At 42.8% G+C, this 14,225-nt stretch overlaps 1 protein-coding gene across 1 annotated transcript in view; it reads right to left on the bottom strand.

The window, feature by feature from the left end:
- The window catches only part of IK (IK cytokine), a 115,765-nt gene that overhangs the window by 42,928 nt on the left and 58,612 nt on the right, over positions 1–14,225 (bottom strand). The window contains exons 2-6 of the mRNA XM_069199388.1: positions 6,968–7,031; positions 6,391–6,486; positions 3,004–3,063; positions 2,553–2,720; positions 1,721–1,835 (exon numbers count right to left, since the gene is read on the bottom strand). Of these exons, the coding sequence (XP_069055489.1) occupies positions 1,721–1,835; positions 2,553–2,720; positions 3,004–3,063; positions 6,391–6,486; positions 6,968–7,031 (503 nt within the window). The remainder of the gene's footprint in view (positions 1–1,720; positions 1,836–2,552; positions 2,721–3,003; positions 3,064–6,390; positions 6,487–6,967; positions 7,032–14,225) is intronic.

Raw genomic sequence — 14,225 nt, 5'->3', positions numbered from 1 at the left:
GTGCTATCATGAACACATAAACTAGTGAACCATTATTTACAGCTATAATTCCCAGACACATGGTTAAGTCAATCTTTGTGGGCAAAAAAAGCAGCTGTCTATTTGCAGATAATAACAAGGGAAACAAGAAATAGACTTTCTATCCAATCACTCTCCAAGAAAACAAAGCAAATTAACTTGAGCCCGAGCGTCTTCTTAGATCACTTGTGGAAAGCTCCATAGAGTAGTAAAAAGTAGGTAAAAGTCAACATTTTCCTCTAAACATGTGAAGTATTAGTGTTTCTGTAAAGAGGAGAGATGGTAATTAGACCGGGTGGACCGTCGGATGAAGGTCAGGACTTACTGACTGCATGTGCTTGGTCACAGCCTTAGGTGGCACAGTGTGCAATGAAAATTGATCGGAATTAAGCCTAGAGTAGATACCAGTCGGTGTTTGAGATCAATTTAAGTAATACATTCATTTGTTTTTGCTCGTAGGTTTTTTTATTGATATCTTGCACCCTCGCAAATCAACAGACAAATGTTTATTCTGTCCGCTCTGAAAAGAATTCTTGAGCAAAACGGTACCCAGCCTGACTTTTCCATAACACGTCATGCAGCAAAGTAAAAGTGGACACATCTGAGGACAAATGGTCTACTATCACAATGCTCTCTAGCATGATGTACAAGGGCTCGGAAAATCATAAAAATGTTACTACACCTGCAGGTCGAGTAACTTAAATAATCTACTCGACCTAACTGTAATGTACTTGACCCATAAACAGGTCTCAAATTGTGTGATCCTAGGCAAATAGTTTGCAGAGTCGCCTTTTTCTTAATTCTCATATATGATTGCACCTTCAAATATGTGAGCTCAGCATTTCTGTAGTACAAAAAATACTCTTTTGTTTGATTAAATAAAGTTTGCTGCATGCATCACAAGAATGTAGCCAACATACCCATGAGGTCTAGCCACATAACCTAGGACTTATTTTAGTTTACTAACAACATTGCCATCAGGGCAGGAGTGTTTCTCAGTTTGTTTAAACGCTCAATTTTAATAAATATATTACTAAACCATGATGTGGTAACATATTGTCATCTACACACAGTAACGTTCCAAGAAATGTCCAAAAACCTCTCCACTAACTTGCAGCTTTACTTATAAAACTATATAGTGTATTAACAATCTTTGAAAATTGGATTGCAGAAAATAATATCCTTTAAACACCAACATGTAAAGTATTATGCTTTGTTTTCATCCCATTAAAATATTCTTTCATCACAGAGACATATACAAAAAGGGCTTTCACAACTACTGAAATATATTTTGAAATGTCTGCACAGTTGGCTTAGTCATTTACATGTTGTGTGTTAGGAAAAACCTGACACCCTATATCCTTTTATTTTACATTCTAAGCAGCAGGACACAAGGTTCACCTTACAAAGTCCTGGAACTCTGCAGTCAGAAGGAAAATTAATTGTAAGAAAAACTGTCTTTTGACCTCTGTCAGTGAACAAAGAGCAAATGTGACATAGGAACAAGATTTAACGGCATCTTGTATTGCCCCCTCCACTTTTCAACTGAACAGAACAACTGTTCAGTGTCAATTCGCCAGACTAACTATTAAAAATAGCTCGACCTGATCAGATAAGACTCGCCAATGCAAGTGGTTGAGTGGATTTTTCGAGCCCTGTGTACCATTCACACATATATTCCCACATATGAACTCCTACTCACCTTCTGTAGCAGGGCAAAATCAAGACCTTTTACCAAGTGGGTATGCTCCATGTCACCACCCAAGAACTTGGACTCCTGGATCAGCTGCCGCCTCTTTTCCGCTGCAGATTTATCCCTGAATCAGGAAAAGACAGGTCACTGGATTGTAAAACAAGGGGAAGAGAACGTTTTAATGCACGGCACAGTACCAGCTGAACCTAGAACTGAGTGCCATGGTGCAAAAAGGGGTTACTAAACATAGGGTACTAGAAGGAAATAAAAAGTCATATGAAATGACTGGTTGCAAATACTGAAATGGAAGATCTGAAACACCTGCTTTTGTCTGCACCCCCACTTGTCCCTCTTGAATTCTAGACCTTAGTCAACATAGTTGTCCGGTCAACTTATTTACTGGACCACACAAACCAACTTGTTTAGTGAAGCATAAAAAAAGGATCCCTGGTCAGTGAGATAACCTAGATTTATTAGCTATGTTTTCCAGAAAATGCAATTAATATGATGTGAGAAAATAAACATAGGTCTACAGTGAACACGTGTGGGCAGCTAGGTCACATAGCCTAGGAGTGATTGTTCACAGATAATTTGTGCATTAGTCAGGTAGCACAGACTAGTTGTTATCAATGAGGCAGCACATTTCAGTGGAGATCAAGGAGGCAACACAGATAAGCTATTATCAAAGCGATATCACAGACAAGCTATGAATGTAATATAGCACAGACCAGTTGGGATCCCTGAATTTCCCACAGCGCAAGTAAGAGGAACTTGCAGCTTTCTAAGTTTAAGAAACTTTTTGGGGAACTATGTGGCATTTAATAATGGAGTTTTCACTTACGCCTCTGCAGTGGGCCCTACTGCTCTATAGTTTGCAGTTGTACTGATGAGCTCTGTCTCCTCATAGTCCTTGTTCACACCATCCCTCCTTTCCTTGGCTCGGTCCCGGTACTTTTCCGCAAGCTCACGCTCCCTTTCAACTTCCTGCTGCCGCAACTTTGCATAGTAGCTGAGGAAACAACAAGGAAGAATACTTAGTCTATGCGCCAAGCTTCAGACAGAAAGACACACCCGCCACACTTCTGCATGAAAGGTACACATTGATGTAACATTATGCTTCTCCCTGAATCAATTTACAAATTATAATTGTATTTGACAAATGAAAAAAACAGAATCAAGCTGGAATGAATACTGAAGGAACTGTCCCACTGTTTGATTGGCCAGACTTCCAAAAAAATGAGATGCAGCTCCACATACACTTCACTTTCATTCATCACCATACACCAGATTACCTTTTTTTCTTCCGCCTGCGAGCAGCAGGGTCTTCCTCCTCATTATACTCCCGGGGCATCCTGGAAAAAATTAAAATGACCGATTTCAGTATGAAGACCTAGCCTATTTTTTGGTGGGGACTTTATTGTGCAGAGACCGGGGCAAGGTTTGTAAAAAAAAATAATAATGCAGAAATGTACTCATGCTAGATAATCACAACGGTACAGGTAGGTCCCTTGGCTTCCACTGCAAACACAATTAATGTATCAGATTTTATAAAACTCAACTCTCAGAAATTTTTAATAGATAAAGCAAACATTAATACATGCCTGAAAACAACCTCTGTTAAATGTATTATTTTATAGCAAAAAAAAAAAAAACATAAGAGATGTGGGCTTGTTTAATAGAAAGAGAAAGTCACTGTAGGGCAGTGCATCTCTTTGACATGTTCCCCCCCCCCCCCCCATCCCACTTCTGATGTGATTTTGACAAAGTTCACAGAGTTGCTGTTAACCAGGTCCCTAGTGCCTGATCTCTTTTCCCAAATTGCACAGTTTCCCCCCCAATTGGCAAAACCTTTCGCACCCTCTGTAAGTCCCTAGTAAATGGTACCCCTGGTACCTAGGGCCTGGTGGGCTAAGGAGGGTCCCTAAGGGCTGCAGCACGACTTGTGCCACCCTCAGGGAACCCTCACCAAACACATGACAGGCTGCCATTGCAGGCTGCATGCTTGGTGCAGACAAAAGTGAAAACACAACATGGCACACAGCCTGTGTGCTATTTCCCCGAACACTGCATGAACTATATGTAAGTCACCCCCTAGCAGGGCTTTCAGCCCTAAGGCAGGGTGCATTATATTACATGTGAGGCCATATCTGCACGAGCAGATATGTTCCTGCTATCTGCGTCAATTCTCAGTCATACGAAGTGACCAGGGAAGCCATTTTAAATGCGTGCACTAGAAACTTTGTTCAAAACAAGTTCCCCAACTACATGAAGGCTTCACTTAAGATAGGGATATTTGGTATCAAATCCTCCTGTAAACAGCAGACTCTGGTTCCTCAGCTCCCAAGAGACATTGTGGTTTCACCTCTCCTGGACTCCTCGAACTCGCGTGCAGCTACTGCACGCAGGACCCCTCTCACGCGGCCTTTGTGGTGAGAGAAACCAGAAACCTAAAACAGCCACTGCACCCGTTGCCTCCGGCCCAAGTTGAAGTGGGCCCCTGGTGTAATTTAAGTCACCCAGCTCTCCTGAGCTCGAGTCCACTGTGGTTTCACCCCTCGTGGACTCCCTGACAACGCCTGCAAGGTCAGACCACAGGACCTCTCCACTGCACGTGCTCCCGGACATAGAAGCCCGACACCAAAGGACACCTCTGCACCTGTTGCCCCTGGCCCATGGAGAAGAGGACCAAGTGCGCACCCACGTTCCTGAGCACCCTGCGTTGGTTACCTACCTGTTGGCTGTCCTCGACTGGCTTCCTAGCCACAGCCTGCAGCCTTTTTTCCACGGAGACCGATCTCCACTGAAATACCCTAGGCACCCAACCCTGTACTACACCTCTGCACCAGGCCTCCTTATTGCCACCCAGAGTGACCTGTTGGTGTGGTCATAACCCTTGCCCAATACTCACGTTAAGTCTTGGAGATTAGTCCTGTAAGTTGTCATACAGTACTTGATTGCAGAACTTGCTTTTCCTCCCGGAGGATAACATTGTAGAACACAGAAATTGCACTGTGTCCACTTTTTAAAGTTAAAAGAATTATCATTTTGAAACGTACTAATCTGAACAATTTTTCTCTGATGCCTAAACATTTAAAGATACTTGCTATTTTTATAAATAAGAGTTGATCTCCTTTTTAAGTTGTGGGTCTCATTTATTGACTACTGTGTGTATTTGTAGATGTCTTGCACTCCTCTGTCTTAGGCCTAAGGCTGCTCAACTACACTACCCTTAAACAGAGCACTTTGGGATTGCCTCCCAAGCCCTGTCCACTCACTAGGGAACCCCCGGACACTTTACACTGTATTCAGATACCACATAAAGGACCAGCTTTGTACGGTCATGTTGTAACAGCTCCCTAGAACAACCACAATTTACAGAAAAAATACACTTTGATAGCAAACCAAAGATTTGGACTACCACTATGTTGACTGCATGCAATGTACCTCTCAAGTCCATATAAAAACTACACTGACAAAGTTTTTTTTTGTGTATGAATTTGCATATTTATTCCCTGCTTGTCTTTTTATTTGTATTATGCAAACTCTGAATTGGGGACATTGTGAAGGAGAGATCTTTCATATTTCTGTATGTCTCGATTTAGTTCAGATCCTTTCCTTTTGTAGCATTGCCTACTAACGCAAAACGTGAGGTAGTTTGCTTATGAGAAAGAATTAAGTGATGTTTTTTGAAAGATGGGATTTTCACTTATTTTCTGAAAGTGTAATAGTGACTTGGTAGGTAAAGATAATTTTTAAAGATGTTTTAGAGATCATATTTAACAGCGTAGAACAAAAAGAATTATGTGGCGACAAATACATTTTTACTTGCCATTAGCTTTCATGAAATTCAGAAATTAATTTCTTCGTTGTCTTCCAGATAAAAGAAACACATTGGCAGTTTTATTTTCCATTGGATTCTCTGTTGGCTTTTAATATAGCTGTCCATGACCTATCTTTATGTTTGCCCACTTATGCATGGTTATCTCCTTTGACCTGTGAAAATCATAGAGCAAGATGATCTATTGAAATGAAGGCATGTCATTTAAAAAAAAAAAAAAAACACAAGGGTAGTGATCTCAGGAAAATGTAGAGTGTCATCTAATACATAAAGAATTGCTGATCCACTTTGCATTCTCTTTCATTGCTTCTGGGTTCCCCAATACCAACTTTGCCCTTGTTTTCTTCTCTACTCTTCATTTCATATTTGATGTTTGAATTGTGTTTGCTTTACAGACAGTATTTTTAAGTATCTCACTGAAAAAAGTAGTGTTGTCGTTTTACCTAGGTAAACAGATCGTACTTTGTTTAGAAAAACAAAAAGTGTTTACCCCACGAATAACTCTTTGGGCCCTTCAGATTTTGTGATGATGCCAAATTTATTTCACTGTTATGAATGCTAGCCCTACAAAAATGAATTAAATTTTAATTAAATCATTACACGAAACATAAAAAAAATCAAATTGTGAACTAATGTAATCCTATTTTTTTTCCTAAACTAATTTGGAGAAATTACCAATCTTTTCGCATAAACCTCACAACATAAAAAGGGCATAAAATCTTAAACTTTTAAATTATTGCTTGCTGCTCCCATGCAGCTCAATGAAAACCTTCGAGTAGTGAAGTATGAAGATTAATAGTTGATTCAAAGTTTAGTCTGCTCACACGTCTTCTGGACTTACTCATGATGTTGAGACGACTTGGTTGGTGGTGCAGATGATGGGGTTGCCCTAGGGGTCATAAGAAGCTTCCTGAAGTCTTCATTTGTCAGCTTAGACCTATTGAGAGATAAAATGTTAGAAATTTTCTTCGTACTTAGATAAGGATCACCATTTATATAGTGCATACAGAATATTAAAAGGTATCTCACTAATGAAATATAAGATGCTGTTATGACCCAACTCATGGTAGCACATTTAACACATCCTGAAGGATGAAAGGCTGGACTGTGGTTGGTGGGATTAAAACCCATAACCTGCAGATCAAACAGGTCCTTATAGCAGGAATTCGAACTCTAAATGATCCTACTGGCTTTTAGACCATCCACTACTCTGAGCAGAATGCTTTTCTTAATTCGCATACTGAGCTCTGTGCAGATTAATACTGAAATTTCGAAGTTTCAGAAATGCATTCCAAAAGCATTAAAACTACTGATTCACAAGGCTTTTGTGACACCATCCTTTTTTCTCACCATCTTTTCTCTAAATAGACAACTCACCTCGCCACCCTCAAAAGGAAAAAAAAAGCTGCAGTACTCACTGGAAGGAATGAAGATCCTCAACCTCATGGCCTTCTGGGGCCAGAGGGTTGGAAAACATATCAACTGTGAAAAGCAAACAACAAAGAAGTTATAAAAGAAAAAGAAAAAAGGAATAGCTTCTGCTGACAAGTTACATTTATCAACTAGAATTCCCCTGCAATTATAAACAAATCTCAAACTAATCTCCTCTCACAATGCTGCCATATTCTCATTTTATCTCACAGCAAAGACTGGAGCTATTTAAGTTTCTTTCTTTTTTAATTTTCTTTTTTAATTTTATTAATTGCAGTAACTGAAAACAGAATAGAAACAAAGGCAGTGAAACATCATACAGGCAATGCATAACATGCAGGACATTATCTCTATGCGAACCTTGCTTGGTCTATGCCGGTATCCATCGCCACGGTACCAGCCCTCCTCAAGAGCACCGATAAACTACTGAAAACATTTGAGGCCCCATGTTTTTCGTATGGTTTCTGGACTACATTTTATTTTTATTTCCTACGCAGTGAGATTTCGCTGGGCAGTAGTCGAGCGCTTTGCATGACACTGACCCTGTTACATGGATAATTGCACCTTTGCCGGTTACATGGATAATTGCACTTTTGCAAATACGTTTGACTACGAGAAAACCTCTGTTTCCCTTTGTGTGTCTCCTTCCCGCTCATGGTGGCCATCGGCTCCCTTATGTGAAACTGATTTACTTTTCATTTTCAGTTTATATGGGAAGAAATTGGTCCAACGTGACGCCATTTATGAGCAGCCGCGCTATCAGGTTGGTGTACAGTAGTCTAATCTAGTGTTGAAATGTCTGAGGCAGGTCAGCACTGTAAGCATATATGTCCATTGTATGGAATCTAATATTTTCGCAGCATCCAATAGGACTGCCACCGCTTCCATTTAGGAGCTTAATTGGTAAAGGACTGCAAAGAGCGTTCGCTGATTGTGTGGTGAGGACCGCGCTGGTAGGAAACCTGCTTGGTCCGTCAGGATTAATTAATTAGTCAAGCAGGGGCAGGTGCTGCATTTCTATTATCTTTGCCATTATCTTAGAGTCTGTGTTGATCAATGATAGGGAGCGGTAAGATTCGCATCTATCTGCCGATTTATCAACCTTCAGCAGGATTAGAGTCTCGCGCAGGGAGGCAGGCAGTGTGTGCATCTCATAAGCCTCAGTGTACACTGCGAGCAGGGGTAGGCCAGTATATTTTTGAACTCTTTATAAAAGTCGTTCAGGAGGCCATCCAGGCCTGTGGCTTTCCCATTATGCAGGTTTGCCATTGCCTCCTTGCTCTCCTCTGTAGTGATAGGCTGCATTAGAAATTCCCTCTGCCCTGGGGAGAGCCATGCTAATGCTATATCCCCAAGATGTGCTGCTATCTCCGCTTCAGACGCAGACTCTCGCACACTATATACGTTTGCACATAAATCCACAAAGCATTGAAGAATAGATGGGGTGTCATAGGCCTTTTCCCCTTCCTGCACTGGGATACTCACTACCTGGTGTGATGCCCACGACTCTTTAATTTTCTGTGCTAGAGTACGATTCGGCCAGTCTCCTCATATGTTCTTGCCACCCATCACCTTGAAAGGTGCTGTATCTCTTGTGTAGCTGTGTCATTGTACTCAGTAATCTACTCTCTGATGGCTGCAAGTGTAGCAGTGTTAGAGCATCAATACAAACCACAACCTAACTGCTGTAGTTTGCCCTCAATGGTACTTAATCGATTTCAAGACCCCAGCTTGAAGACTAATGGACGCCCCACATATGTTACTTTGAATGCTTCCCATAAATGTTCCCGCACTGTCTACTGAACCTGTGTTTTCGACAAAGTACTGCGTTACTGCCTTGTGTAGTACATCTCTAAAGACAGGGTCTAGCAATTCTGTGGGTTGCAGGCGCCACTGAAACTACAGCAGTGTATGTGTTGGGATCACTTTTTCCAGTAGCATTGGGGAGTGGTCTGACAGGGTTTGTGGCAAATGCTTAATTTGTGTCACCCATGTGCATACCTTGTTCGTTGCCAACCAGTAGTCCAGTCTTGTGGACTGCGGAATAAAAGGTTCCCTCCCTGTCTGTGGGGTGTCAAAGGAGCCAGACATCTGAAAGCCCATACTCAGTCATACCATTGTGTAACATCTGAGCAGCATTCTTTCCTTGCCAGTGTGCAGTAGCGGACTTGTCCAGTAAAGGGTCTAGATAAACGTTAAGATCCCCGCCCCATATCATCACAGAGGATTGCAGGGTATGCTGTATGCCCCATATATTGGAATAAAACTCTGGGTTATCCCTGTTAGGGCCATAGGTATTGATAATTGTGATAGCTGTCCACGCTACAGTACCCTAGGCAATGATATATCGGCCCTGATCATGAGTTTCAATGTAGATTAGTGTAAAAGGAGTCCCTTTCTTGACCAGCAGTAGCACTGCTCTAGAATATGAGGAATAGGAAGAGGCTTTTTGAGTGATAGCCCATTTCCCGCCCATTGTCGATTGTACCCGGGGGCAAAATGTGCCTCCTGCAGCAGCGCAACCTGGATACGATGCCTATCTTGGTAGCTAAACATCTCACTGATTTTTCTGAGGTCACTGAGGCCTCACACATTCCAAGTTAGCAGTCTAATACTCCCCACTATGTAGACCAAAATGGGGTCTGGGTCTTGTCTTGCACCGTATTCCGCATCTGTGGCATATGTGCCAATCCTGATGTTCATGTGTAATTATGCTAAAGCTATTTCCTTTCCCATAACGAAACACAAATTTGGAACTCAGAAAAAAGAACATACTAAACTGTAAATTATCAAATTTTCGCATGTGGTGGGGCACACCCTCAGTGGGCCGCTAGAAGCCAAGAGCCCCCTGGTGTACGGTGGGTGTCAGGGATTGACATTTTTGCAGTGACATTTGTTCTGCTAAAGACTGTGCAGGCAAGACAACCTCTTTTCCACAATTGCACAAGGAGTAGGCCCCACCAGAGGGTTACTTCTGCAGTTTAGGGCAGCTGGGCAGGGCCAGAACCCAGAGTCCCTCTCCACTGCCCACCCCCACACATGATGGGTGCCAGCAGCGTCACCTGGCCAGTCATCAATGTGGTTATAATGTATAGCCAGGAACACACACTGCAGCTATGTCCAAATAGAGAGTTATAAAACTATTGTTGTCATGGCTGTCTGTTGCCATTGCGGAGACAACCTTACATTACTCACCCTGTTTATCGTTTGCGGCGAACCCTGCCTCTACCCAGGCTATAGATTGCGCAAAGTCCACCGCTTCTTTAGGCGAGGGGAACATTTTGGTTTTCAGTCATGGTCAAAACGGAAGCGGGCGGGTGGAGCATGGCGTAGCTAATGTTGGCCGCACGCAAACATTTCTTCAGCTGGGAGAACTCCAGCTGGACCACTTGCCCGGCCATAGTGAAATCTGGGTAGAAAGCAACTTAATTTTCTTGGTATTACTTCTCTGTGGCAAGTCGAAGTACGGTATCCCTATCGCGATAATTTAGAAGTTTGGCTCTGATTGGCTGCAGTGAGGTGCGGGGGGGGGGAGCTTTGTTGCTAGGGATATGTGTGCTCTCTCTGCAATAAGAATCGAGGACAATTGCTCCATGATAAAAATTGCCCACAGCATATCCTCCATGTAGTTCTCCAGCTTGCCTGTATTGGTTGACTCAGGGATTCCTACACTCCATACACTAGCGTCCCACCCGCTCTAAGTTTCAAAATGTTATCTCTTATGTACCATATGCTGAGCTTGGTCTCATATTCTGAAACTGGCTTCTATTCATCATTATTTTAGTCAAGTATTCAACCAACATTTCCTCCCTTACAGTGTAGCAAGTTCTCCCTCTTCTTATGTCACCTCTAGACTTCCTACTGCCTATTTGTATCTTCAATATAATAGATGACTGGTCTTGTGATATATTTGTTTTCAGGATTTTTCTGCTCCAAACATGCTTGAGGTTTATCAGAGTGTCTAGACATCAGTGCTGGAATTCTTTGCTTGCTCATGTTTGGATATTCCAAAGAACCTCAAGTTTTTTATTTCTGTTGCTATCTGCAAGTTGAATGCTCTTTACAATCTCTTTAGTGAGACTGTCACTGTCTGCTCTTGTGCCTTTCACAAACCTTAGAAAAAAAGCATCCTAGCCTACTTATCCTTACCGCAAAGAGTGACTTTGGTGAACACTCTTTAAATCCATGCTATATACTGCAATAGATCCTACCTCATTGTCCTCAATGGGGCTTCTAATCCATTGTCTTCACTGAGTACAAAACACTGTTGACAGACTACGATTTGCCACGGGAAAGGAGTCGTACAATGAAGGCGACACTTAACTAAAATTCAAAATGAGTAGTCTAAACCCAGAACTCACTTCATGGGCATATGTAAAATTGATGATTCAAACATGGTTAAAGAATGGACAAAAATAGTTTCCTTAAAATGAACTACAGACATAATCAAAAAGGGGAGCTGAATGAAATTCAGGAAATTCTCTTTTTAATCCGCAGATAATGAAAACTTTACGACTTACCTCCGTTAAAATCTTTACAACTTGTTGCTTATGAATTTAACTACCTAGATTAGCATATGGTAGCATATGTGATAAGCATTAAATTGACAGTGTTCATTCAACTAGCATTTTAGAAAACTAGATGTGAATTATATTAAACAAAATTGGTGTACAGAAACAAAGGTTTTACTTTACTCAAACAAAGAATAAACAAGTGCAGATCAGCATAACTTATGTTTTTTTTTTTGGCTGAACTATTTAGGTGAATTCACATGTGTATGTTCATGTTTTCACCTAATGACTGATTGACTAAGATGCTACAAAATTGAACAGCTAGGGGTAGTTCACTTGAATGGCAGACGTACTGTCCCATTACATCTATAGCAGTAATTGAAGTCATCTCTCCAAAAAAAAAAAAAAAAAAAAAAACTTAAGGTGGGCCACCGATAATGTAAGTAAGAAATAACTTGGAGAGGCCTTTAATTAATAAGATTAAGAAACTAATTTTGGACCACTGAGTTGAAACAGATATTGTTAAGTATTATGGGTAAGTTTATTATATGTGTAATACAATGGTATTTTGTGTTTAAGGCTCCAACTGTTCTTCAACAATTTGAGATGAAAAGAATGTTTGTAACTTACAGAACCTTATTTTATGTTTGGTCCTTGTAGGAAGTTGGCTCTGTATGTGCTATTTCAAAGTAAGGAATAGCATGCACAGAGTCCAAGGGTTCCCCTTAGAGGTAAAATAGTGGTAAAAATAGATAATACTAATGCTCTATTTTGTGGTAGTGTGGTCGAGCAGTAGGCTTATCCAAGGAGTAGTGTTAAGCATTTGTTGTACATACACATAGACAATAAATGAGGTACACACACTCAGAGACAAATCCAGCCAATAGGTTTTTATATAGAAAAATATCTTTTCTTAGTTTATTTTAAGAACCACAGGTTCAAATTCCACATGTAATATCTCATTCGAAAGGTATTGCAGGTAAGTACTTTAGGAACTTCAAATCATCAAAATTGCATGTATACTTTTCAAGTTATTCACAAATAGCTGTTTTAAAAGTGGATACTTAGTGCAATTTTCACAGTTCCTGGGGGAGGTAAGTTTTTGTTAGTTTTACCAGGTAAGTAAGACACTTACAGGGCTTAGTTCTTGGTCCAAGGTAGCCCACCGTTGGGGGTTCAGAGCAACCCCAAAGTCACCACACCAGCAGCTCAGGGCCGGTCAGGTGCAGAGTTCAAAGTGGTGCCCAAAACACATAGGCTAGAATGGAGAGAAGGGGGTGCCCCGGTTCCGGTCTGCTTGCAGGTAAGTACCCGCGTCTTCGGAGGGCAGACCAGGGGGGTTTTGTAGGGCACCGGGGGGGGACACAAGCCCACACAGAAATTTCACCCTCAGCGGCGCGGGGGCGGCCGGGTGCAGTGTAGAAACGAGCGTCGGGTTCGCAATGTTAGTCTATGAGAGATCTCGGGATCTCTTCAGCGCTGCAGGCAGGCAAGGGGGGGGTTCCTCGGGGAAACCTCCACTTGGTCAAGGGAGAGGGACTCCTGGGGGTCACTCCTCCAGTGAAAGTCCGGTCCTTCAGGTCCTGGGGGCTGCGGGTGCAGGGTCTCTCCCAGGCGTCGGGACTTTGGATTCAAAGAGTCGCGGTCAGGGGAAGCCTCGGGATTCCCTCTGCAGGCGGCGCTGTGGGGGCTCAGGGGGGACAGGTTTTGGTACTCACAGTATCAGAGTAGTCCTGGGGTCCCTCCTGAGGTGTTGGATCTCCACCAGCCGAGTCGGGGTCGCCGGGTGCAGTGTTGCAAGTCTCACGCTTCTTGCGGGGAGCTTGCAGGGTTCTTTAACGCTGCTGGAAACAAAGTTGCAGCTTTTCTTGGAGCAGGTCCGCTGTCCTCGGGAGTTTCTTGTCTTTTCGAAGCAGGGGCAGTCCTCAGAGGATGTCGAGGTCGCTGGTCCCTTTGGAAGGCGTCGCTGGAGCAGGATCTTTGGAAGGCAGGAGACAGGCCGGTGAGTTTCTGGAGCCAAGGCAGTTGTCGTCTTCTGGTCTTCCTCTGCAGGGGTTTTCAGCTAGGCAGTCCTTCTTCTTGTAGTTGCAGGAATCTAATTTTCTAGGGTTCAGGGTAGCCCTTAAATACTAAATTTAAGGGCGTGTTTAGGTCTGGGGGGTTAGTAGCCAATGGCTACTAGCCCTGAGGGTGGGTACACCCTCTTTGTGCCTCCTCCCAAGGGGAGGGGGTCACAATCCTAACCCTATTGGGGGAATCCTCCATCTGCAAGATGGAGGATTTCTAAAAGTTAGAGTCACTTCAGCTCAGGACACCTTGGGGGCTGTCCTGACTGGCCAGTGACTCCTCCTTGTTTTTCTCATTATTTTCTCCGGCCTTGCCGCCAAAAGTGGGGCCTGGCCGGAGGGGGCGGGCAACTCCACTAGCTGGAGTGTCCTGCTGGGTTGGCACAAAGGAGGTGAGCCTTTGAGGCTCACCGCCAGGTGTGACAATTCCTGCCTGGGGGAGGTGTTAGCATCTCCACCCAGTGCAGGCTTTGTTACTGGCCTCAGAGTGACAAAGGCACTCTCCCCATGGGGCCAGCAACATGTCTCGGTTTGTGGCAGGCTGTTAAAACTAGTCAGCCTACACAGATAGTCGGTTAAGTTTCAGGGGGCACCTCTAAGGTGCCCTCTGTGGTGTATTTTACAATAAAATGTACACTGGCATCAGTGTGCATTTATTGTGCTGAGAA

Source organism: Pleurodeles waltl, chromosome 7, assembly GCF_031143425.1.
Source record: "Pleurodeles waltl isolate 20211129_DDA chromosome 7, aPleWal1.hap1.20221129, whole genome shotgun sequence".
Classification (NCBI taxonomy): domain Eukaryota; kingdom Metazoa; phylum Chordata; class Amphibia; order Caudata; family Salamandridae; genus Pleurodeles; species Pleurodeles waltl.
The sequence above is the reverse complement of the archived record's forward strand: the minus strand, read 5'-3'. Positions and strand labels throughout refer to the sequence as shown.